The sequence below is a fragment of the Ascaphus truei genome, chromosome 3 (genome assembly GCF_040206685.1).
Source record: "Ascaphus truei isolate aAscTru1 chromosome 3, aAscTru1.hap1, whole genome shotgun sequence".
Lineage (NCBI taxonomy): Eukaryota > Metazoa > Chordata > Amphibia > Anura > Ascaphidae > Ascaphus > Ascaphus truei.
Window position 1 is genome coordinate 429,792,839 of NC_134485.1, and position 27,713 is coordinate 429,820,551.

Sequence of the window (27,713 nt, forward strand, 5' to 3'; positions counted from 1 at the left end):
AGACACAACGAACATGACTCGGAAACAGGACGGGACTAATGCATGTCTCTGACACAGACGTGGACAGTGGACGTGACGAGACCACGAGGGGCAATGCTTCTGCAAACGGAGGAGTGAGAGGACAGGGTATGATACCACGGGAATCATCACACACACACACACACACACACACACACACACACACACACACACACACGTATGTCCACGTGTTATTCAAGCAACATACAAGGCACATTGTTACTAGCCGATTTACAGCTGTGGGATTACAAGCCAACACACATTCTGGGACATGCAGAAATCACCACGTAACAGGTATATTTATCATATCTCTAAGTAATAATAATAATAAGAGCATGTTCTTGTGTAGCACTGATAGTTTTACATAGAGCATTACAGAGACATTTTGCAGGCACAGGTACCTGCCCCGTGGAGCTTACAATCTATGTTTTTGGTGCCTGAGGCACAGGGAGATAAAGTGACTTGCCCAAGGTCACAAGGAGCTAACACCGGGAATTGAACCAGGTTCCCCTGCCTCAAACGCCGTGCCAGCCAGTGACTTTACTCATTGAGCCGCTCCTCTCCTAAGTATCTAAAGTGCTGCACAGAACACACCACATTCATTGTTCCCAAAAGTTGCAAGTGATGGTCCATCTGTGACCTCATAATACCTTACATCAGGGGTCCTCAACTCCAATCCTCAAGGGCCACCAACAGGTCAGGTGTTGAGGATGACCCATCAGCTTCAGTACAGGTGGCTCAATCTCAAAGAGACTGAACCACTGATTGAGCCTCTTGAGCTGAAGCACGGACTGATTGAGTCCCTTGTGCTGAAGCAGGGATATCCTGAAAAGCTCACCTCTTGGGGACCGGAGCTGAGCACCCCCACCCTACATGTAACATAAAGAATGGCTTTCAATGGGCTTATTTCAGAATAATAATCGTTTGAACGGATATAACCAAAAACAGAGTCATGTTATTATCACCGATAATCAGTTCAAGTGGAAATGTTGCATTTTCCCTGTGACGCGGATCGCATTCTGCCAATTACTTTAAAAAGGTGACGCTATCAACACCTCTTTATCTGTCAAAACCTCTCATTCCGACCAACCACCGAATCCAATTCTACTTCCGTCTTCAAAGAGAGAGAGAAATCTGTTTACTGCTCTCCTCTGATGCTTCCTCACTTTATTATCAGATGAATCACAGCCCTCCTACGCATAGCCTTCAGACACCCCCCAGTCCTGTTTGTCTCGTGCCTTCAAGAGGAAGGTTTGGCATCAATAAAAAAAAAAATCAACCACCATTGACTAATAAAATATTGCTCTCTCCCCCCCCCCCCCCCCCGCTCCTCTTCTAGTGGATTCTGGGACTCCGTGAGCAACTTCTACTCTCATACTGTATCTTTGCATCTTTGACATTTCTAATCAGAATAAGGATGTACCGAGTACTGGGTAATTACCCGGCACTTTTTAAGCTACCTGGAAATTACCCAGACCCGGCACCAGGGGTTGGTAATTTCTGTTCTGCTCCCTGTTACTTGCAGCCGGCGGAGGGTGAGGAAGACCGCTGCGGAGGGTGAGGAGGACCACGGCAACATCGTGGGAGCAGCAGCAGACGCCCTGGTGGCGGTGGCAGCAGCAGCTGATGTCCTTGTTCAGCCGGTGGGAGCAGCAGACGACATCCTGGTGGAGGTGGCAGCAGCGGAACACAGCACACAGCTGATGCCGATGGGAGCCGGGGAACCATGTGACCGGAGCGGGAGCATTCCTATTGGAAAGCAGAGGAGGAGCTGGCTGTCCAATAGGAACGCTCCTGCTCCGGTCACATGGTTCCCATGCTCCCACCGGCATCAGCTGTGTGCTGTGTTCCGCTGCTCCCGCCGGCTGAACAAGGACTTCTGCTGCTGCCACCAGGACGTCTGCTGCTGCTCCCACGAGGTCACAGCGGCCTTCCTCACCCTCTGCCGCCGGCAAGTGTATGCTACCCGGGTCGGGTACCGGATACCAGGCAAAAAAGAGGACTCGGTACAACACTAAATCAGACTATTATAGCACTCATTCTATTTAAACTAATTTAACCAGTTTCAAGAAACTTTATTGTTACATACGCTAGGGTTACCAGGAGTCCAGTATTGAAACGGACTGTCCTGTATTTGGACTCTGTCCAGTAAAAAATGAGAGGTAATACTGGACATGTGTGTGTATACCGGTATTACCTCTCTGGACATAGTGACCTGACCCATCCAATTTCTTTCCAGAAATGTATTTTCCTTATCATTGGGGGCTGCACATTTAATGTAAGTCCTTACCACACCCCTTATTTCTCACACTGCACTCATCTCCCTATAGTTAATTTCGACTTCTCGTAGAAGTCCTTAAAGATACAGAATTGTTGATCAACTCAAAGGGCTCATAAAAGACCCTTTTCAAGAGAATATATACGGATGCAGCCATGAGTATTCTAACACTTGCCTGGGAAAATCTGGGGCAATCTCCCAGTAATGCTGCAACATTTCTGTGACATTTCTGCAAACAGAATAATGGCCCATCGGATTAGCACAGCGGGGGTCCCTGGCAGTCCCATTCAAATTGAATGAGACTGCCAGGGACCCCGCTGTGTTAATCCGATGGGCCATTAGTCTGTTTGCAGAAATGTCACAGAAATGTTGCAGCATTACTGGGAGATTGCCCCAGATATTCAAAGGCAAGTGTTCGGATACCCGTTGCTACATCTGTAGGTATTGCCCTGTGTATTTTTGTCACATTGGCAGTAGCTTTGGACATCTTTGTTCATAATAGAAGGCATTATTACACTACGGATGTCCGTCGCACGCAGAAATCTCTACGTCTCTCAGTAGGGGGTGACTAATACTAATCTCACAGGTCTGGCCTGATGAGGGTCACTGTGGTATTTTCTTGACAGTAGAGGGCAGTGCTTTGCTAATTCCAATGGGACTTTTTTTCCCTGAATGAAATTGTTAGTCCAGTTTAAATATATTTGGCAATAACCAATTAAAATGCAGCCCATGCAGTATAACTGCTTTCCCCAACCGTTTCATCCTAAGCCAATGTGTTACCCGCTGTCATGTTCTCAGTTCCCTCACCTGAATGTTCCCTTCCTGCCACAAACTACACCTGACAATGCAACCCCCCCCCCAAAAAAAAACATACCCCTAAAAAGTCAGTTATCAATTACAGTCGGCTACTATAATTTGCCTTCTTTTCTCCTCTGATCACTATCAAGGAGGTGTCAGCTTTAAAGCTGCAGACCAAGCAATATCCTATCTGTGTGTTTTTTGATAAATCAGTTCTGTACTATGAGAAAATACTTGTAGCATTTAAAAAACAACAACTTTGAATGACATTTTGAATGTATTATAATGTAAGAAGCATTTTTTGTTTCTAAAGCAACCATTTACAAAGTCACATCTCCTTCCTCGTCTGAAAGAGGCCCTGGCACACCTCTTTTTGAGCTGTCCTCTCTCTAGCAGTGCACCAATTGAATCTAGTGCCTGCCTGGTCACATGACCTTCCCCACAGAACTTTGCATCTTTGGTCCTCTTCTGCTGCACTGCCATTTAGTGAACCCCCGAGCCGAATCTTCGCTGATTGATCGGCAACGTAGCTAACTACTTATCATTGTGTGGATTGTATGGATAACCATATTAAAGTAATCAAAAAAAGTTGATGAATCGTGTCAAGAAGACACGGCTCACACACACAGAAATCCCTATATTGATGCACAACAGACTAGAGGTTGTAATGATTTTCTGAACTGTGTAAAAATAATAAATGTTTATTGATGTTTACTTTTATATTAAAGTTGCAATAAAAAGCAATTAAAAAGCAATGTGTACCACTTATTGAAGTTGAAACCCCTTGGGATATATTAAAGCCCTATAAGTGAAAATGTGTCAAGGACCTACACGGGGTCCGGTGCATTAAACACTAGGATAGGGCTTGAAGGAGTAAGTTGAGTCTCAAATCAAACTGAATATGTTGCCTTTAAATGAGTGTAAGTGCTAACCCTTGGGGCACTTTAATGATAGTCTTAGAACGACTGCACACACATTAGGCTACAAAGTGTGTCTTTTTAGGAGTTGGTCATGAAGGGGCACTCACACTGTAGATCTGCACTCACACTGTAGATCTGCACTGACACTGTAGATCTGCACTCACACTGTAGATCTGCACTCACCCTGTAGATCTGCACTCACCCTGTAGATCTGCACTCACCCTGTAGATCTGCACTCACCCTGTAGATCTGCACTCACCCAGTAGATCTGCACTCACCCTGTAGATTTGCACTCACACTGTAGATCTGCACTCACACTGTAGATCTGCACTCATACTGTAGATCTGCACTCACACTGTAGATCTGCACTCACACTGCACTCACACGGTTCCCGTTTGCTGACAGTAGGAGCTGAGTGGTTGATTCATTATTCTAGTCTATGATCAGTTCCTATATAGACCTTAATGTACACCTGATCACAAATATTTTTCTACCAGTACCTACCCGTGGTGGTCAAAATGTGGATATAAGCAATTAAACATCAACAGGTCAATTTATAAACAAGGTTCAAATGAAATACGTCTCAACATAAAATATCAAAAGGTAACAACACTGGTTACTGTGTTACTGTAAGTCACTCTTGACGTCGTATTGGGGGTGTACATAGTAAGCAAATTAAAGTCAAGCACTTCAACAGAAGTGTCAATATCGACATCATTACTGCCTGTAATTAAATATATGTGTATGGTACAACACAACATCAGTTGAAACATTAATGTCAATATGAAACAAGGGCTGACCAACATCTGCTACACAGTGTAGTTACACATACTCACAGAGACACTGATGCAGAAAGATATGATCACACAGCAATGACCTGTGAGTGTGAGCTGCGTGGCTATCACACATGGATATACTCCAACGTGACTGCATTGGAATACCGGGTCCTGTAGTATGACACATCACAGTCAGTGGGTTGACTCTTAAAGATCATTAGAATCTGTTATCAATACTGGTAGAAAAATATGTGTGATCAGGTGTACACTAAAGTCTATATAGGAACTCATCATAACGCATCAACCACTCAGCTCTTACTGTCAGCAAACAGGAACAGTGTGAGTGCAGACTCAAAATATTTAGAGTGTACTATTTTGAGGTGTCAAAACCACACCCTAAGTGTATGAATAAGAAAAGTGTTAATTAAACAGATTCACTGTAAGGAATACAGTATTGGCCAACAGTGAACTTTGATAAACATATAGCTGTCAATGAGACAACACAAACGCATCAGCTCTAGCAATGACTAGAGGAAATTAAATTACTCTATATGCTACCATACACTATACTATATAGATCTAGTTATATTGCAAGATCTATAAGGTGCCCCTTCATGACCAACTCCTAAAAAGACACACTTTATAGCCTAATGTGTGTGTGCAGTTGTTCTAAGACTATCACTACAGTGCCCCAAGGGTTAGCACTTACACTCATTTAAAGGCAACATATTCAGTTTGATTTGAGGATCAATTTACTCCTTTAAGCCCCATCCTAGTGTTTAATGCACCGGACCCCTTGTAGGTCCTTGACACATTTTCATTTATAGGGCTTTAATATACCCCAAGGGGTTTCAACTTCAATAAGTGGTACACATTTATATTAAAGTTGCAATAAAAAGCAAAGTAAACATCAATAGACGTGTATTATTTTTACGCAGTTCAGAAAATCATTAAGCCCAATACACCTCTAGTCTGTTGTGCATTAATATAGGGATTTCTGTGTGTGAGCCGTGTCTTCTTGACATGATTCATCAACTTTTTTTGATTAGTTTACCTACTTCCCTGGTAGCACACAGTACTGTAATTACTATCATCAAACTCAAGATTTAGCTGGAGAGAGGTCTCTCATATATATTCATAACCTTATTAAAGTGAAGAAAAAATAAATAAACAGCGGCTTTAACACATCTCCTTGCTTCAAATCCCACGTCACACACCAGTTCTTCTGTCGCAGCGCAATTCAAATAAACTCCTTACATTGAACTACGTCACATCTCCTGTGACAACACTTATGCTGGTTTAAAAACTAAAAAGGCTACTTCCCCTGCCTTTACGCTGCGTGGTGACGTCACCGAGGTATCGCGAGACCTTTGGTCTGTGTCTAGCACCTCGGTGATTCCCTCGGCAGCATCGGGTCCAGGTTTTCACCTGTGGCACCCCCCACACATCAGGACATCAATCAGTGTGGTAGCAGCGGCAGTCCCTGGCTTCGTGGATCTCCGGAGGCGGTGTATTACCAACCACCTACCAGGCTTCGGTTCCAGTCTAGGACATTGTGCTACGGGCGTATACCTAGCAGCTTTGCTGTAAGTAGGGTTTCAATTTTTTCCCTACCGGATGTCACTGCTTCAATAGTGTCTCTTGCACAACATTCAAGTGTCTGTTGCTTTTTATTTATTTTAATTCATTTGCATTAAATTTGTAATTATTCTCTCGTTTATCACATCAGTGATTATTTGTTTTAGTTGTTTTTAGTTGCACTATGATCTTTTTCTTTTTATCTTTTTTTGTGTGTTTGTCTTATCTGTTTGTTTGTCTTTCCATGAGACTTCATCGAAGATTCTACTCTGGATTTCCACTCAGCCTTATTGGACTTTATATTTGGTCAGGCTTTAATTGTTATTCTTTTTGGAGGCGCCGTTTTTGAAGTGAAACTTCCTTAGTGGCGCCTCATTCAAACTAGGGCAAAAAAGAATTGTGGAGACAGAAATGAAACGGATGTGACGTCAGTGCTGGCAGTTGAGGCCGGGCTGTGTTCTGGCTCAGCCCGACCCCAACACTGACATCACACCTGCTCCACAAATCAGATGCGGCGGCGGCGGTGATAGCCGCCGGCGCAGCTCCTAATCGCTCCTAATCACCCCCCCCCCGAGGCCCACACCCCCCACACACTGTGACATATGCGGGGCGACAGCCGCCGCTCCTAACGGCCGCTGCCATGCCGCGCAGCCTCTCTCCTCCCTACCTCCGCTTTCCTGCTGACATGCGGCGGCAGCCCTCAAAATTTAATTGGCAGCCGGTGATTCGCTGTCACGTAAGGTGTGTTAAGGGGTATTTAATTCCCCTCATCCGGCACGGGCTCTGTGCTGCTGCCCGCCGTGGAGTACGCTGCTCCGTGGTGGGATAGCTGAGGCCGAGGCTCCACCCCCTGCCCTGTCACTCCTGCTTTGGTAACGGGAGGAGGGGGGTAACGGGACCACGTGTCGCCAGGGGGGCTGGGAATCCGCAGCTCCGTGTCCGAAGATCAGCCTGGGGTAGTGGGAGTCGGGAGGAGGGGGGTAACGGGACCACGTGTCGCGCGGGGGGGGGGGGGGGCTGGGAGTCCGCAGCTCCGCCTGGGGTAGTGGGAGGGGGGGAGGAGGAGGGGTGGGGGGCACAACACAGAGAGACATTCACACAACACAGAGAGAGACACACACACTGACTCACACACACACACACACACACTGACTGACACACACACACACACACTGACTGACACACTCACACACTGACTCACACTCACACACTGACTCACACTCACACACTGACTCACACTCACACACGCGCACACACACACTGACTGACACACGCGCACACACACTGACTGACACACGCTGACTGAAACACGCACACACACACTGACTGACACACGCGCACACACACACACACTGACTGACACGCGCACACACACACACTGACTGACACACACTGACTGACACACGTGCACACACACACACACTGACTGACACACGCGCACACACTGACTGACTGACACACGCGCACACACACACTGACTGACACACGTGCACACACACACACACTGACTGACACGCGCACACACTGACTGACACACGCGCACACACACGCTGACTGACACACGCGCACACACGCTGACTGACACACATGCACACACTGACTGACACACATGCACACACTGACTGACACACATGCACACACTGAGTGACACACACGCACATACATACTCACTGACTGACACATACACTGACTGACACATGTGTGCCGAGCACGCGCGTTATAAGTCAATTTCTGCGACAAAAGTCAAAGAAGTTTCACTTACTATGCGCGTGCACAGCACACACAGCTTTTTTTTGTTTTTATTGTCTATATTGGTTTGTGTGAACCTTTGTTCTTGGCAGCCCCCACTTTAACATTTAAAGTGTGTTTCATTATATGTTAGTCACCCATGTGTTACTATTTTTATTTGTAGCATTAGCGCTGTTCCCACTGCCCTTTCCCTTTATCAGTAGGTAGCCAGCACCATACACCATGTAATGGCAGAATCTCCCAGAGGGTGGGGGGGGGGAAACACCGTTACGTGTGTGTGTGTATATATATATATATATATATATATATCAAATGAAAATATTCCTGTATGCTCATTCACATGTCTTAGACAGGTCTGCAACCCCGCCTTTCACCATTACCACCCAGCACACAGCGCTTCCACTGCAGCAAGGGATTCTGGGAAATGACATGAAAATGAGCACACAGTGCCACTTTTTGCTTCAAAACCACATTTGCATGTCATTTCCCAGAATCCCTTGCTGCAGTGGAAGTGCTGTGTGATAATGGGGAAAGCGGGGTTGCAGACCTGTCTAAGACATGCAAATGAGCATACAGTATATTTCCATTTGCTATATGCTTTGCTATGGAGGGTTTTTGTCACTTTTTTTTACCCACCATAACTTAACTAAGCGTGCGCACGCACACGCGCACGCGCACACACGTGTATTCTCTATCCACATTGTCATAATGAATGTAAATATTCACCATAATCTGACATATAACGGGCAGGGCGCCTTGTGGATATAACAGCAGCCACATAACTGTGGTAAAGGGATCAGAATCCTCTAGATATTAACCATTTTTGTAGTTTTACCAGCAAGCTATATAGGGAATTGTGGTACTCTCAGGAAGTGCGGAGATCTGTGGGGGGCTGCTACTGGGAACCCAGATGCAGCGTGAGGCTGACCGGGCACACGCCTGCCATGGACTCACATGCTTGCCACGGACTCCCACGCCTGCCACGGACTCACACGGAGTAACTCCAAACGCACAGCTACTGATACAATGTATGTCAGCCACAGTTATTTAGCTTTGACTGAGCCACCTGTGCTGAAGCAGGGTTATCCTGAAAACCTGACCTGTTGGTGGCCCCTGAGGACTGGCATTGGTCCCTCCTGCCTCCTGATCATTCCGATTTGAGCAGTACCCTTATTATGTTCATTTTCAGGGGCAGCGTGAGCATGAACAGATGCTCCGGCTTTTTATTACCACGTTGCTATTTCTACTCGTTATTAATGTTGAACTGTGTAGGAATCAAACACAGAGTAAGTACATTTCCACTCACGTACATTTCTCAGCTGCCACGTCTGCCAGCACAGCCCGCAGGACGTGGCTGCTTGTGATATATAAGGTGACACGCATTGCAAGGAAGTCGATTCAATCTTTCATTCTAAATGGGTAGAAGCGGCTCCGTGAGTAAAGACACTGACTGTGACAACAATGACACTGACTGTGACAACAATGACACTGAGTGTGACAACAATGACACTGAGTGTGACAACAATAACACTGAGTGTGACAACAATAACACTGACTGTGACAACAATAACACTGAGTGTGACAACAATAACACTGACTGTGACAACAATAACACTGACTGTGACAACAATGACACTGACTGTGACAACAATGACACTGAGTGTGACAACAATGACACTGAGTGTGACAACAATAACACTGAGTGTGACAACAATAACACTGACTGTGACAACAATAACACTGACTGTGACAACAATAACACTGACTGTGACAACAATAACACTGACTGTGACAACAATAACACTGACTGTGACAACAATAACACTGACTGTGACAACAATAACACTGAGTGTGAGGCAGGGGAACCTGGTGCAATTCCCGGTGTCACCTCCCTGTGACCTTGAGCAAGTCACTTTATCTCCCTGTGCCTCAGCACCAAAAACATAGAGTGTAATCTCACCTGGGCAGGGGCTGTGTCTGTAACGTTCCTATGTGCTGCGTACCGCACGCTGCGCTATAATTGTGACGCGCTCTGAGTCCCGTTGGGAGAAAAGCGCTATATGAAATAAAGTTATTATATGAAATAGTTATTATAAAAAGTCATTCTTCATTTAGGTTATTTAAGTCTCCCTGCCGTAGCAGGCAGAATTACAGCACGCACGTTTTGCAGACTAGGCTTGTCCTGCTCAGTCCCTCACTGCGGGAGGGGTCCCTGATAGATTTAGGAACTACAACTTCAGTGCACGTCCCCAAGAAACCAAGAGGTTAAGGGCTAGAGGCGTAAACTGCCCCAAGTGTTAGAGCGTGCACCTCAATGCAAAGCAGCCCTGTAATAGTCAGGGATTGAACCCATGTCTGACAGCACCTGGAGCACATGCTGAGCATTTGAGAAGGAGACTGCCGGGCTGAAATGTCTTCATTGCAGCAATAACATTGTAGCTGTGCTGCAGGTCCAGTAAGAATTAAAACTGGGCGCAGTCAGTGGAAATGGCGAAAGCAGCGTGAGAACGTACGGAACGTGAGAACGTACGGAACGTCAGAACGTACGGAACGTCAGAACGTACGGAACGTACAGAACGTGGAGATCTGAGCGGATAGAACAGGAGTAAGGGGAATGCATACCCCTCCCAGGCTTTTACTCTTACATTTACCAAACCAGGTAGCGTCACCCTAACTCCCTGTCCCTGCGGCCTCCCGGGCCATCACTTGCCGAATGTATTGCAATTTATATTACAGCCAGCCTGTTTCCAAACGATCGCTGATAATGTGTCCGTTGCTGAAGTTGATCATGGGCAGAGTGCAGCAATGCAGAGTATTAAAGTACTTACTAGTCTATCAAACAAAATGCAGTGTGAAAAAAAATAATACTCCTGGCTGAGCTTCAGGAGTATCCCCTTCAAATAGCTAATAGTGCAGCTCGCCCTATCCTCGCGTGGCAGGGATGGGTAAAGGAAGATACATCTTTCTCTCGCACATACAGTGCAGATCTAACACATTCTTAAAGAGGTAATCCCAGCGCGTGATTTTGTTTTGCGAATTGTTTTTATTTATTTATTTAACGTAGGATTGAAGCAGGGGGGTCTCTGTAACTGAACCCCGTTAATTTCAGCTCTGGGGACCCCCTGCTTCCGGAGATACAGACCTCTGTAGGAGGTGCCGGTAGCCGGTTGGCTAGCAGGGGAGTTTCAAAGCTCTAGCACCCTGCGGGCCAATAGGAAGCCGTGACATCATCAGGTGCGGCTTCCTATTGGCCCGCGTGACGCGGGAGCTTTAAACTTTGCAGAGACACCGGCGCCCCCTTCGGAGAGGTCTGTATCTCGGGAAGCAGGGGGTCCCCGGAGCGGAAATTAACGGGGTTCAGCTCCAGAGACCCCCGGCTTCAATCCTACGTTAAAATAATAATAAATAAAAGGGCATGAACTGCTCCTTTTTGGTGTGTGACGTTCTTTTGGGATACATCTCGTTAACGCCCATGAGGTCATCGGTCTCATCATCAGGAGGGAAACGGTGACGCAGCGTCTACTCACTCCTAGGAAAGAAATACACATCTCTAAGAGTATCCTCTGCTATCTCAGGTAGGGGTGGGGGCCATTTTGTGCTGAATCATAACCTACAGATCAGTAACACGAGCTGAATCTTACTCCATTAACCTGGAACACTGACAGGCAGCTCAGTACTGCGTTCACTTAGAGCAGAAGAGGCCAGCTCCAGTCTTCAAAGGCCACCAACAGGTCAGGTTCTTAGGATATCCCTGCTTCAGCACAGGTGGCTCAATCAGTGGCTCAGTCGAAGACTGAGCCACTGATTGAGCCATCTGTGCTGAAGCTGCTACTGATTGAGCCAGCTATGCTGACGCAGGGAGTGATTGAGCCACCTGTGTTGAAGCAGGGATATCCTTAAAACCTGACCTGTTGGTGGCCCTTGATCATATCTAATACTATTAAACAATCAAATGCACAACAGCCTGGAGAGCAGTACCAGGGGACAGGGGCCACGCTAATACAGCGTGTTTGGGGAAACCGGCTCACACGAGGACCATGCCAGCTACTTCTAAACATACAGTGTGTTAATATTGGGACGGAGGAATCATGCTAGTTAGTGGTAGGTTTCCAGAAATGAACACACAGACATGTATACAGATGTGACCCCGTGCCTCTGCACGCACAGTACATTCCAGGCGTTCCAGACGCGATCGCAGCCATTCTCGCAGAGTACTCAGGTGAGCCGGGCGCACACGCCTCTGTATTCTCTGCGTGGGTGTAACGGGGGCGCGGGGGGGGGGGAGGGTGGGGAGGGTCCTACCTTCGGAGGTGGCTGGCAGGGATATCTCCATGCACGCGGCGGACTGGGCTTTCCTGAAAGGCGGCCTTCCCGGGCCGCGCCGATGGGCTTTGGCCGCGTCAGCGCTCGGGATGCGTTTGCCGGAGCTGCAAGTCTGAGAAGTGGGGCTGATGCAGTGTCCGTTTACGTGATCTGCAAGAGAGAGAGAAATACCACGTAACGAAAGGCGGAAATGTCCACGACCACTTTAACACCTTAGGCGAAAATCTCTCACCCCTCTGACAATCCTCTGTAATATGTTCACTGTGTGGCAATACATTTGCAGCAGCAGCAGCTACACCCGTAATTATAGATATATATATATATATATATATATATATATATATATATATATATATAAAAAGGAGATATTTATTCAGTGTCTGCCCTTGAAACATTGTCTCCCTTATTTAACGAGGGGTTTTGATATCAATATCACACCGTAAGACTGCAAAGTACCTGTTACAAATGTATAAAATGTAATGTGTGTTCAAATTGGACTTCCCTAAGTGAATCAGGACACAGGTCCGTGTGGCGAAGTGGATTCTACACATAGAACTTCTTTTAGATCACCGCTATCAGATCACTCAACTCTCTCCGATGTGCTCCTCTGGGTTCTCTCGGAAATACAGAAGGTGTGATGCAATGAATAACCTTGTTGTATGATGCGACTTACAATATGCTGACAGCCAGGACGTGTCATGCACCGGTAAACGGAAAACGCAGAGCGGCGTCACTACAGCTGAACTGGAGCATGTAGATACGGGAACCTGATATATATATATATACCATATATTATTTAAGTTATGGTGGGTGAAAGAGGCGACAAAAAAACTCCACCGTTAGCATATAGCCAATAAAGAATATCACTTGTGAGCACATTCACATGTCTTAGACAGGTCTGCAACCCTGCCTTTCACCATTATCACCTAGCATACAGAGCTTCCACTGCAGCAAGGGATTCTGGGCAAAAGGTGACATTGTGTGGCCATTTCATGTCATTTCCCAGAATCCCTTGCTGCAGTGGAAGCATTGTATGGTGGGTGATAATGGTGAAAGGCAGGGTTGCAGACCTGTCTAAGACATGTGAATGTGCTCACAAGTGACACACACACACACACACACACACACACACACACACACACACACACACACACCCAATGGTTGTGCAGATGAGAGCACACACCCATCACATCCAACACTCACACCCATCACACTCTGCCCCAATGGTTGTGCAGATGAAATCACACACACACACACACACACACACACACACACACACACACACACACACACACACACACACACACACACACACACACACACACACACACACACACACACACTCTCACCCACTGGTTGTGCAGATGAGAGCACCCACCCATCACTCACACACACACTCACCCACTGGTTGTACAGATGAGAGCACCCACCCATCACGTCACTCACACACACACTCACCCAGTGGTTGTGCAGATGAGATCACCCACCCATCACTCACACACACACTCACCCAGTGGTTGTGCAGGTGAGAGCACCCATCACTCACACCCTCACACACTCACCCAGTGGTTGTGCAGGTGAGAGCACCCATCCCACCCATCCCACCCAGACTCTCCGAGCTTCCCTGAGACCCTGCAGAAGCCGATATTCCTGCAGCCAGGTCCCAGCAGACACCCAGGAAGGAATGTTATGTGTTGCATGACATGCATCTTGATTTCAAATATAAACCCACTAGCCATTAGATACCGTAACACCAAGTAAATTAATGCAACTCCACACACCTAGAATATACAGTAGTTAGATCTCTTCAGTGCATGCTCCTTATGTGCGGAGTGTACCTTTACATATAATGAGTGCCACTTACACAGGGGGGGATCTGTTTCACAGGCTCACACTTCCTTTGCTCTGGGCCATTAAAAGCCCGCTGATTTGCTCCAGCTTTGCTTGTTGTGGCCATTAGCAGACCACCACGGTGACCCCAGAGACTGCAGCAAGAAGCGCTAATTGGCAGTCCCCTTCTGTATGAATGTGTCTGTGTCAGTGACACAGACAGGATTAGCACCGGAGCAGCTGCATTATGAAGAACATCGACGCTGTGAGGTCTCTCTCCTTGTTATAGTGACAAGGCGCTCTTCATTCTCAGCAGAGCGTACGTTATTAAAGCGCGAGCGGAATGCTCATTTTTCTACCCCCCACCCCACTTTCTTTACGAATTAGCAAAACACTGCGATGTACAGTACCCATCCAGTGTGCAGATCCATCCAGCAATCAAAGGGTTAGCATCCCATCTATCTATATCTATATATATATATACACACCATATACATTTTAAGTTATGGTGGGTGAAAAAGGCGACAGAAAACCTCCACCGTTAGCATATAGCCAATAAAGAATATCACTTGTGAGCACATTCACATGTCTTAGACAGGTCGGCAACAACGCCTTTCAGCATTATCACCTAGCATACGGTGCTCCCACTGCAGCAAGGGATTCTGGGAACTGACATGCAAATGAGGACACAACATTTAAGCAAATGCATCGTTGTTCACACAGCTTTTAAGCACAGCATGGGACTTGCTTAAGCAATATTTGTAGGCTGGGTGGGTTTACCATATACATTTTAAGTTATGGTGGGTGAAAAAGGCAAAAAAATAAAAAATGTATATATATATATATATATATATATAAAACTTCATTAATTATACACTGTTCATATTTCAAATGCTATTGCATGAGCTAGCACAGTATCGGCACAATGTTGAAGATATCCTGTCTTTGCGCATGTTCTGTGCTGTTCCTGTATACTTCCTGCTAATCCTCGCTGCTTTCGTACACATGTAGCCGACGTTACCGGCACCCGTGGCGACCTGCAGCGGGAACATACCCGACGCGCCAGCGGGAGAAGAGGCCGTTGTTTCGAATCAGCCACGTGAGAAGGGGGGGGGGCGTGCTGGTGCGCTATTTTACCCGCAGGAGCGCACCCCGGATTGTAATACACCTGCACATACGTAGAAACCCGACAGGGTTATCCTGGCAGGAGGAGCTGGCCGCTCTTTCCCCGTGTACACAGGATACAGAACATTCATGTGTTCGGGGTGTGTTCGGGGTGCTAAGTTTGTGGGAGCCGGTGACCGTCCTTCCCACGGTTATTTTGTGCCGGCATCATGTTTGCCTCTGCTCACGGTCACTTCCCTTTTGCAAAACATGTGTTTGTTCAAAAAATAAAACCTGCTCCGTAGTATTAGATAATAGTGACTGTTTTTTTTTTAATTCAACTATGAATGGCATTTTCTTATGAGTTTTAAAGCATCCTTTGATTTCTGTAGCAGGCTTTATCCCACCTCCCCAGCAGTGCAAGATCTTTGCAACTCTTTCCTGTTTGTGATAATTTGTTGCCAATGTTCCCAACAGTTTGAGCTGCAAACTGTAATAATAGTCAATGTTACCGTAGTAATATAAGGATACATTGTAGCTGCTGCGTTACACTGAAGGATTAATTGAAACTGAAAGGTGGCCATTATGTTAGGCACGCAATCAGGATTTTTACAGATGTATAACAGGGGCACCAAAAGATTGCCGGCTTAGGTAAGGATGTAGAATGATACATTGTCACACACTTTACATATACAAATAAGAAAATAAAAGAAACAAAAAAGCAGGAGAAAGTAGTATTGCTGTGAATTCTGCATTGCAGATTTACTGTAATAATGAACACTGACCTCCATAGGAGTAAATGGTACTGCTGTCCGGAGCAGGTTAGAAACCATTGACCGATGGAAGTCAGGTAGAAGGAGAAATGAGTACTAAAAGCTGGAAGTGGTCTTGGAAGTCAACGATATTTCTGGTGCCTGAATTAAGTGGAGCTGTTATACATCTGTAAAAATGCCGATTGTGTGCCTAACATAATGGCCACCTTTCAGTTTCAATCCTTCAGTCAGGGTAACTCAGCAGCTATAATATATCCTTATGCTACATGGGTAACATTATTTATTGTTACAGTTTGCAACTCAAACTGCTGGGAACATTAGCAACAAATGATCACAAACAGGAAATCGTTGTAAATATTTTGCACTGCTAGTGAATTGTGCTAAAACCTGCTATAGAAATTAAACGATACATTAAATCTCATTATAAATGGCATTAAGAGTTGAATAACCAATAAATAAATGTGATTTTTTTTTTTATCTAATACAGAACTGATTTATTTTAAAACAGATAAGATTTCACGTTTTGCTGCTTGAAGGCACTCACAAAAGATCTAAAGACTGTTCTCCGGTGCACTGCTCAACAAGGAGAGACAGGATGCAGGCGTCAGGGAAAACCCCAACCCAAAAGGACTGCTATCCTAGTGAGGACTAACCATGTTGGTGCTGACTATATCGGCTTTATTTTGATTTAAGTTTCTTGTGAGTTCCTTTGTCTTGTGTATATTAATTAAGTAGTTAGTACAGCACATACACACCCCACGTGTGAGCACATTCACATGTCTCAGACAGGTCGGCACCCCTGCTTTTCCCCCACAATGTTTCCACTGCCGCCAGGGATTCTGGGTAATGACATGCAAATAAGCACACAGGGCCAGAGACGCTTTCAGCACCCCTAACCTGGTATCATTTGAAAGAGGGACATGAATCTAAATGTGTTTAGACTAGAATCACCGCCGTGCCCGTAAACACATCAACATAATCTACAATCTGGGGCGATTTGTGGCAGCCAACTGGTCGCCACTGATCAGCCACGGAGCGTAACCCACTAACCTTACCCTTAACCCCAAGAACCCCTAATGTTAACTCCTTACCCTAACCCGTTAACCCCTTACCCTACAATCCTAACCCCTAATGCTAATAATGTTCACCCTAAAAAAAACCTTACTCTAAAAGTTCTAACCTTAACCCTTTCTCCTGAAACCACTAACCTTAACCCCTTACCCATAAACCCCAAACCTTAACCCCTTAAACATAAACCCCTAACCTTAACCCCTTCCCCTAACAAAGATAAACCTTAACCCCTTCCCCTAACCTTACCCTAAAAATGTTAACCCTAAACCCCCCTGACCTTAACCCCAAACCTTACCCCTTACCCTTAAAAGTTCAACCCTTTATCCTAAAACCCCTAAAGTGAACCCCATTAATAACGTATCTTAGCGGCTGTTCGTCGTCGGCGAGTTGGCTGCAGCGAGACGGCCGGCGGCGATTTGGCTGCAGTGAGACGGCCGGTGGCGAGTTGGCTGCCGCAAATCGTCCCATTCCGAATAATATGTACTTGCTGATTTCCGCTGGTGGCGCTCTCTGCTATGGTATTTACAGCAGCAATGCTGGTTTTGGGGAGACCTGGTGTACTTGCAGGTTTGATATCTATACATGCTCTATTTCAGGGGGACTCAACTCCAGACCTCAAGCCCCCCCCCCCCCCCCCAACAGGTCAGGTTTTCAGGATATCCCAGCTTCGACTGAGCCTCTGATTAAGCCACCTGTGCAGAAGCAGGGACTGATTGCGCCACCTGTGCTGAAGCAGGGACTGATTCAGTCCCTGCTTCAGCACAGGTGGCTCATTGAGCAACCTCTGCTGAAGCTGGGACTTATTGAGCCACCTGTACTGAAGCAGGAATCTCCTTAAAACCTGACCTGTTGGAAGGGGGGGGGGGGGGTGGGAGCTTGAGAACTGGAGTTAAACACCCCTGCTCTATTTAATACACCCCAATAATTTCAAAACAACATTGTCAGGCAGGGAGCTGTCAATTACCGGGCGAGTATCTAACTCTGTCATTCTGAAATTCACTGGACGTCTTTATAATTATCGTGACCAGTGAACATCTTTGCGGCTTTGTTTTCCCCGCGGTTCACCGGGTAAAGGATGAGACGGCAGAGACCCTGTGTCCGCAGGTCACGGACGCAGCCTGGCAAGTCCCGTGTTACTGCTCTGAAAGCAGAATGTAACGAGCAATTACAGCTTGCAAAAGGGCTGCCGCAGGAAAAACGCCATCAACGTGTCAAAGGTGTCATATTCCTACAACGCGTCATTTAAATACAACACCGTGTACCACAACAAAGGACACGGGCTGAAAGTACGCCGCGCCGCTAATGGAGATTAGCGGGGCTGCCGGCGGCATTTCTCACCACGTCAGCATCTTTGTTGCGGTTTGTGCTGCACTCAAATTACTCTCTGCACAGACACCCGGCTAATCTCCAGAACATGGAGCAGGCATCGTCTTGTACAGCTGGGGCGCTCAATTCCGGTCCTAGAGAACCCCAACAGGTCAGGTTTTAAGGATATCCCAGCTTCAGCACAGGTGGCTCAATCAGTCCCTGTTTCAGCACAGGTGGCTCAATCAGTCCCTGCTTCAGCACAGGTGACTCAATCAGAGGCTCAGATTGAGCCACCTGTGCTGAAGCTGGGATATCCTTAAAACCTGACCTGTTAGGGGGGGTCTTGAGGACTGGCATTGAGCGCCCCCTGTTGTAGAGAGATAAGACAGCTGGATATACACGTAGGCTGCGATGAAAGGGTGTAGTTCGGCTTGTTGTGACGGTCTAACGTCACTACACATCTTAAAGTTCGAAGTAACATGTTTAACCCTTTAGTTACCGCATGGGCCGGCACGGCAGTGTTCCAGAGCCCATTCCCCCAACATATATATAATGCTCTTTAAACTCGACACAGCGTGACACGTCCCATCCCACTGACCAGGCCCAAACAGGGTGCAACAATGGTGCATGTACCTGGCTACATTGATATTAAAGCAACAATCCCCCCCAGATATCTTCAGAGACCCCGGAGGTCCCACGGAACCCCGATGCCCCTCAGCGCCAAGAACCCACCCCCTGCAGGGCAGTAAGACATCATTTTTCCTGTTCGTGCGAGAGAAAGAAAACTACAGGTATGGCGGCGGGGTCACCGATGGAAAGCGGCGCCGTCGGCTCCAGGTGATGCTGCGGCTTTCTGTCGGCTGCCGGAGTAAGGCGTACCCGGGTTACCGTGTTGTACTGCCATATGTACAGTCAGTTGAGCTACACTAGGGCCACCACCTTTCTGTGCCCACGAACATTTGGGCCCACCCTCCACGCGATGGAATGCAGTTCCGGCACTTATTTTAGCAACCGGAACAGTTTTGGGCATTTCTAACGGCCCCCCTCCCGGCCCCCCTCCTTCCCCGGGACCTACCTGTGGGCCAGGACCTTACCAGGTGGAAGCAGGTGGTCCTCACACGGAAGTTAGGCCCAGTAGGAGTTGGGCCCAACTTCCGTAATCACTGCCTGGGTGGGCTCCCTCTGTCTCCGCCACACAGGCAGGGGGGGGGGGAAGTCTTTTTTTAAACTTGCACCAGGGCCCACCGGTGCCTAGTTCCGCCCCTGCTCCTGGACACGTCCAAGAGAGGAACGGGCTCATTTATCTGCAACCATAGGATCCACTGGAGCTAGTAGAATCCCGGCTGATCTCCGCATGACCCCCGGACCGACCAAGGTAGAAAAAGGGACAAAGAGGAGTCTAATCGTATAGAAGAGGTTTCAAAATCTATCCAGAATCCGCACATAAAGCAATAAATAAAATATCAATCTTACGAATCAACAAACATTGAAAAGAAACCCATTATAATGACCGGCGGTGTTTATTGAGGCACCGGCTGGACTGTAGTATCGCGTTTTTGCTTATACCCGGCGTATACAACTGTTGCACTTATTCTGTATGCCCCGTCTTATGGTTCCCGACCAATATTATCAACCCCCCCCAACCCTCCAGGACAGAACATCGATAGAGGAGATGGTCCGTGATTTCAGGAATGAAGAAATAAAGAACAGGAAAAACATGGATTAACTTACACATTTCTAACTTTCTAACAGCGAATATGAACCCTGGCTCTTTCTATCCTCTTTGGAAGGTCCGAGTCTTTTTTTTGTTGTTGTTGCTAATTTGGTATTCTATCTCCCACACATCCCCTAATTAGTTTGATGCACATTTTCAGCACACAGTTTGCCCTGTCCTGCTGAGTTCTCTCTCAATGTGTGAGTGCTTGGAAATGGATGCAAAACGTGGCTAGAGAAAATAAGCATTGCACAAGCGAGATGCTGAATGCTGCCAACAGAACGGCATGGATAAAGTAGAGAAGCCTCCGCAAAATAAAGCGTTGGAAGGGCTGATTGTTGGTAAAAATGTTTTGCCAAATGAAGGTGAGGAAGCTTAAAAAAAAAAACTGTTGGCTTTCGCCTACCGTACCAAGATCAGTCTTAAGATCTGTTGGCAGACTTAACTTTCTTGATCCTTTAACTGAAACAACAGAAAAAGGAGAAAGGTAGTTATTAATTACTAAAAAAAAAAAAAGAAAGAAAAGGTTTTAGAGGAACAAAAATGACATTTGGTGATGAGAATGAAGCCGCAATGCAACCAGAGAGGCGACCGGACCTAAAATATCACCGCCGGCTAATCTACAACACGGCGACAACAAAGCCGCCACCATGTCATTATCTTGGCGATAAGTATTGCGACGGTTGGTCACCGCCGGTGACTAATATCTTGGAAGACCCTGCGAGTAACTTTTCTGACCGTGAGAGCATTATTGAGTATAACATGACTAGTGTAAGATTTCCATTCAGCCTAATTACGATTGTATTGCAATTAGGTTTGGTTGGAAATATGAGCACCGACGCCACTTGAATTATTCTGACGAGCAATGGGAGGTTCTGTAGCTTTTGGTACATAGGATAAGGTCAAAACCAATAGATAGACAGAGAGGCCATACAGCGGTGCGGAGAAGAGGATTCTATGCTAAGCTGTGCCTGGCACAGTCCGTACGCTGATGTCATCAGGTCTCGAATATACGTTTACTTCCCTGTATGGAGGATGGGTAGGTATGGTATCATGTTGGTTTGACGGCAGCTGTAAGATTGTTAGATTGTTCCAGAGAGTGACATGATGATACCATATTCGGTCATAGTGTTGGAAGGAGGAAGGCCTGAGTAAGGCCTATTCCCGGTATAAAAGTTGAGAGGTTAGGTAGGGGAGCCAGGTTATCATCGGGAGAGGGAGGATATACCGGACAAGATCAGACAGGACGGATTCCCCCAGGAAAGCCCAAAACATATCTGACGTCATCGCCATTTATCTGCTATTTTTGAATGTAAGTAAATATCTCCGGAATACACGTTTCTCGTGCGCTAAGACTGGACGGCCGAGTTTCGTTCCGCCGCTGTGAAAATACAAAAGACATAGCACATTTTACCACTAGCGAGGCGGACAAGGCTGCCGGTGTACAATGATGCTGTTTACGCCTCCATACCCCACAGCTTGGTTGCTGTGCCTCTGCACTGCCTGGTTGCTGTGCCTCTGCACTGCCTGGTTGTGGTGCCTCTGCACTGCCTGGTTGCTGTGTCTCTGCACTGCCTGGTTGCGGCGCCTCTGCACTGCCTGGTTGCTGTGTCTCTGCACTGCCTGGTTGCGGCGCCTCTGCACTGCCTGGTTGCTGTGCCTCTGCACTGCCTGGTTGTGGTGCCTCTGCACTGCCTGGTTGCGGTGCCTCTGCACTGCCTGGTTGCGGCGCCTCTGCACTGCCTGGTTGCTGTGCCTCTGCACTGCCTGGTTGTGGTGCCTCTGCACTGCCTGGTTGCTGTGCCTCTGCACTGCCTGGTTGCTGTGTCTCTGCACTGCCTGGTTGCGGTGTCTCTGCACTGCCTGGTTGCTGTGCCTCTGCACTGCCTGGTTGTGGTGCCTCTGCACTGCCTGGTTGTGGTGCCTCTGCACTGCCTGGTTGCTGTGTCTCTGCACTGCCTGGTTGCGGCGCCTCTGCACTGCCTGGTAGCGGCGCCTCTGCACTGCCTGGTTGCGGTGCCTCTGCACTGCCTGGTTGCGTTGCCTCTGCACTGCCTGGTTGCTGTGTCTCTGCACTGCCTGGTTGCGGCGCCTCTGCACTGCCTGGTTGCTGTGTCTCTGCACTGCCTGGTTGCGGTGCCTCTGCACTGCCTGATTGCGCTGGCTCTGCACTGCCTGGTTGCTGTGTCTCTGCACTGCCAGGTTCGGTGCCTCTGCACTGCCTGGTTGCGGCGCCTCTGCACTGCCTGGTTTGCTGTGTCTCTGCACTGTCTGGTTGCGCTGCCTCTGCACTGCCTGGTTGCGCTGCCTCTGCACTGCCTGGTTGCGGTGCCTCTGCACTGGCTGGCTGCGGTGCCTCTGCACTGCCTGGTTGCTGTGTCTCTGCACTGCCTGGTTGCGGTGCCTCTGCACTGCCTGGCTGCAGTGCCTCTGCACTGCCTGGTTGCGCTGCCTCTGCACTGCCTGGTTGCGGTGCCTCTGCACTGCCTGGTTGCAGCGCCTCTGCACTGCCTGGTTGCAGCGCCTCTGCACTGCCTGGTTGCGGTACCTCTGCACTGCCTGGTTGCGGTGCCTCTGCACTGCCTGGCTGCGGTGCCTCTGCACTGCCTGGCTGCGGTGCCTCTGCACTGCCTGGCTGCGGTGCCTCTGCACTGCCTGGTTGCGGTGCCTCTGCACTGCCTGGTTGCGGTGCCTCTGCACTGCCTGGTTGCGGCGCCTCTGCACAGCCTGGTTGCGGCGCCTCTGCACTGCCTGGTTGCGGCGCCTCTGCACTGCCTGGTTGCGGCGCCTCTGCACTGCCTGGTTGCGGCGCCTCTGCACTGCCTGGTTGCGGCGCTTCTGCACTGCCTGGTTGTGGTGCCTCTGCACTGCCTGGTTGCGGTGCCTCTGCACTGCCTGGTTGCGGTGCCTCTGCACTGCCTGGTTGCGGAGCCTCTGCACTGCCTGGTTGCGGTGCTTCTGCACTGCCTGGTTGCGGCGCCTCTGCACTGCCTGGCTGAGGCGCCTCTGCACTGCCTGGTTGCAGCGCCTCTGCACTGCCTGGCTGTGGTGCCGCCTCTGCACTGCCTGGCTGTGGTGCCGCCTCTGCACTGCCTGGTTGTGGTGCCTCTGCACTGCCTGGTTGCGGCGCCTCTGCACTGCCGGGTTGCGGCGCCTCTGCACTGCCTGGTTGCTGCGCCTCTGCACTGCCTGGCTCTGGTGCCTCTGCACTGCCTGGCTGCGGTGCCTCTGCACTGCCTGGTTTTGGTTCCTCTGCACTGCCTGGTTGCGGCGCCTCTGCACTGCCTGGTTGTGGCGCCTCTGCACTGCCTGGTTGCTGTGCCTCTGCACTGCCTGGTTGCGGCGCCTCTGCACTGCCTGGTTGCGGCGCCTCTGCACTGCCTGGTTGCTGTGTCTCTGCACTGCCTGGTTGCTGTGCCTCTGCACTGCCTGGTTGCGCTGCCTCTGCACTGCCTGGTTGCGGTGCCTCTGCACTGCCTGGTTGCGCTGCCTCTGCACTGCCTGGTTGCTGTGTCTCTGCACTGCCTGGTTGCGCTGCCTCTGCACTGCCTGGTTGTGGCGCCTCTGCACTGCCTGGTTGCGCTGCCTCTGCACTGCCTGGTTGCGGTGCCTCTGCACTGCCTGGTTGCGCTGCCTCTGCACTGCCTGGTTGCTGTGTCTCTGCACTGCCTGGTTGCGCTGCCTCTGCACTGCCTGGTTGTGGCGCCTCTGCACTGCCTGGTTGCGGTGCTTCTGCACTGCCTGGTTACGGTGCTTCTGCACTGCCTGGTTACGGTGCCTCTGCACTGCCTGGCTGCGGCGCCTCTGCACTGCCTGGTTGCTGTGTCTCTGCACTGCCTGGTTGCGCTGCCTCTGCACTGCCTGGTTGCGGCGCCTCTGCACTGCCTGGTTGTGGTGCCTCTGCACTGCCTGGTTGCGGTGCCTCTGCACTGCCTGGTTGCGGTGCCTCTGCAGTGCCTGGTTGCGGCGCCTCTGCACTGCCTGGTTGCGGTGCCTCTGCACTGCCTGGCTGCGGCGCCTCTGCACTGCCTGGCTGCGGCGCCTCTGCACTGCCTGGCTGCGGTGCCTCTGCACTGCCTGGTTGAGGTGCCTCTGCACTGCCTGGTTGCTGTGCCTCTGCACTGCCTGGTTGCGGTGCCTCTGCACTGCCTGGTTGCTGTGTCTCTGCACTGCCTGGTTGCGGCGCCTCTGCACTGCCTGGTTGCTGTGTCTCTGCACTGCCTGGTTGTGGTGCCTCTGCACTGCCTGGTTGCGCTGCCTCTGCACTGCCTGGTTGCTGTGTCTCTGCACTGCCTGGTTGCGGTGCCTCTGCACTGCCTGGTTGCGGCGCCTCTGCACTGCCTGGTTGCTGTGTCTCTGCACTGCCTGGTTGCGCTGCCTCTGCACTGCCTGGTTGCGGTGCCTCTGCACTGCCTGGCTGCGGTGCCTCTGCACTGCCTGGTTGCGCTGCCTCTGCACTGCCTGGTTGCGCTGCCTCTGCACTGCCTGGTTGCGGTGCCTCTGCACTGCCTGGTTGCAGCGCCTTTGCACTGCCTGGTTGCGGTACCTCTGCACTGCCTGGTTGCGGTGCCTCTGCACTGCCTGGCTGCGGTGCCTCTGCACTGCCTGGCTGCGGCGCCTCTGCACTGCCTGGATGCGGCGCCTCTGCACTGCCTGGCTGCGGTGCCTCTGCACTGCCTGGTTGAGGTGCCTCTGCACTGCCTGGTTGCTGTGCCTCTGCACTGCCTGGTTGCGGTGCCTCTGCACTGCCTGGTTGCTGTGTCTCTGCACTGCCTGGTTGCGGCGCCTCTGCACTGCCTGGTTGCTGTGTCTCTGCACTGCCTGGTTGTGGTGCCTCTGCACTGCCTGGTTGCGCTGCCTCTGCACTGCCTGGTTGCTGTGTCTCTGCACTGCCTGGTTGCGGTGCCTCTGCACTGCCTGGTTGCGGCGCCTCTGCACTGCCTGGTTGCTGTGTCTCTGCACTGCCTGGTTGCGCTGCCTCTGCACTGCCTGGTTGCGGTGCCTCTGCACTGCCTGGCTGCGGTGCCTCTGCACTGCCTGGTTGCGCTGCCTCTGCACTGCCTGGCTGCGGTGCCTCTGCACTGCCTGGTTGCGCTGCCTCTGCACTGCCTGGTTGCGGTGCCTCTGCACTGCCTGGTTGCAGCGCCTTTGCACTGCCTGGTTGCGGTACCTCTGCACTGCCTGGTTGCGGTGCCTCTGCACTGCCTGGCTGCGGTGCCTCTGCACTGCCTGGCTGCGGTGCCTCTGCAATGCCTGGTTGCGGTGCCTCTGCACTGCCTGGTTGCGGTGCCTCTGCACTGCCTGGCTGCGGCGCTTCTGCACTGCCTGGTTGCGGTGCCTCTGCACTGCCTGGCTGCGGTGCCTCTGCACTGCCTGGCTGCGGTGCCTCTGCAATGCCTGGTTGCGGTGCCTCTGCACTGCCTGGTTGCGGTGCCTCTGCACTGCCTGGTTGCGGTGCCTCTGCACTGCCTGGCTGCGGTGCCTCTGCACTGCCTGGTTGCGGTGCCTCTGCACTGCCTGGCTGCGGTGCCTCTGCAATGCCTGGTTGCGGTGCCTCTGCACTGCCTGGTTGCGGTGCCTCTGCACTGCCTGGTTGCGGTGCCTCTGCACTGCCTGGTTGCGGTGCCTCTGCACTGCCTGGTTGCGGTGCCTCAGCACTGCCTGGTTGCGGTGCCTCTGCACTGCCTGGTTGCGGTGCCTCTGCACTGCCTGGTTGCGGTGCCTCTGCACTGCCTGGTTGCGGTGCCTCTGCACTGCCTGGTTGCGGTGCCTCTGCACTGCCTGGTTGCGGTGCCTCAGCACTGCCTGGTTGCGGTGCCTCTGCACTGCCTGGCTGCGGTGCCTCTGCACTGCCTGGTTGCGGTGCCTCAGCACTGCCTGGTTGCGGTGCCTCTGCACTGCCTGGCTGCGGTGCCTCTGCATAGCCTGGTTGCGGCTTCTCTGCACTGCCTGGCTGCGGTGCCTCTGCACTGCCTGGCTGCGGCGCCTCTGCACTGCCTGGCTGCGGCGCCTCTGCACTGCCTGGCTGCGGTGCCTCTGCACTGCCTGGTTGAGGTGCCTCTGCACTGCCTGGTTGCTGTGCCTCTGCACTGCCTGGTTGCGGTGCCTCTGCACTGCCTGGTTGCTGTGTCTCTGCACTGCCTGGTTGCGGCGCCTCTGCACTGCCTGGTTGCTGTGTCTCTGCACTGCCTGGTTGTGGTGCCTCTGCACTGCCTGGTTGCGCTGCCTCTGCACTGCCTGGTTGCTGTGTCTCTGCACTGCCTGGTTGCGGTGCCTCTGCACTGCCTGGTTGCGGCGCCTCTGCACTGCCTGGTTGCTGTGTCTCTGCACTGCCTGGTTGCGCTGCCTCTGCACTGCCTGGTTGCGGTGCCTCTGCACTGCCTGGCTGCGGTGCCTCTGCACTGCCTGGTTGCGCTGCCTCTGCACTGCCTGGTTGCGCTGCCTCTGCACTGCCTGGTTGCGGTGCCTCTGCACTGCCTGGTTGCAGCGCCTTTGCACTGCCTGGTTGCGGTACCTCTGCACTGCCTGGTTGCGGTGCCTCTGCACTGCCTGGCTGCGGTGCCTCTGCACTGCCTGGCTGCGGCGCCTCTGCACTGCCTGGATGCGGCGCCTCTGCACTGCCTGGCTGCGGTGCCTCTGCACTGCCTGGTTGAGGTGCCTCTGCACTGCCTGGTTGCTGTGCCTCTGCACTGCCTGGTTGCGGTGCCTCTGCACTGCCTGGTTGCTGTGTCTCTGCACTGCCTGGTTGCGGCGCCTCTGCACTGCCTGGTTGCTGTGTCTCTGCACTGCCTGGTTGTGGTGCCTCTGCACTGCCTGGTTGCGCTGCCTCTGCACTGCCTGGTTGCTGTGTCTCTGCACTGCCTGGTTGCGGTGCCTCTGCACTGCCTGGTTGCGGCGCCTCTGCACTGCCTGGTTGCTGTGTCTCTGCACTGCCTGGTTGCGCTGCCTCTGCACTGCCTGGTTGCGGTGCCTCTGCACTGCCTGGCTGCGGTGCCTCTGCACTGCCTGGTTGCGCTGCCTCTGCACTGCCTGGCTGCGGTGCCTCTGCACTGCCTGGTTGCGCTGCCTCTGCACTGCCTGGTTGCGGTGCCTCTGCACTGCCTGGTTGCAGCGCCTTTGCACTGCCTGGTTGCGGTACCTCTGCACTGCCTGGTTGCGGTGCCTCTGCACTGCCTGGCTGCGGTGCCTCTGCACTGCCTGGCTGCGGTGCCTCTGCAATGCCTGGTTGCGGTGCCTCTGCACTGCCTGGTTGCGGTGCCTCTGCACTGCCTGGCTGCGGCGCTTCTGCACTGCCTGGTTGCGGTGCCTCTGCACTGCCTGGCTGCGGTGCCTCTGCACTGCCTGGCTGCGGTGCCTCTGCAATGCCTGGTTGCGGTGCCTCTGCACTGCCTGGTTGCGGTGCCTCTGCACTGCCTGGTTGCGGTGCCTCTGCACTGCCTGGCTGCGGTGCCTCTGCACTGCCTGGTTGCGGTG

At 50.8% G+C, this 27,713-nt stretch overlaps 1 protein-coding gene across 4 annotated transcripts in view; it reads right to left on the reverse strand.

The window, feature by feature from the left end:
- Positions 1-27,713, reverse strand: part of STXBP5L (syntaxin binding protein 5L) — a 575,500-nt gene that overhangs the window by 14,098 nt on the left and 533,689 nt on the right. For all 4 annotated transcript variants that reach the window (XM_075592898.1, XM_075592896.1, XM_075592897.1 and 1 more), the window contains one exon: positions 12,420-12,590. In XM_075592898.1, the coding sequence (XP_075449013.1) occupies positions 12,420-12,590 (171 nt within the window). The remainder of the gene's footprint in view (positions 1-12,419; positions 12,591-27,713) is intronic.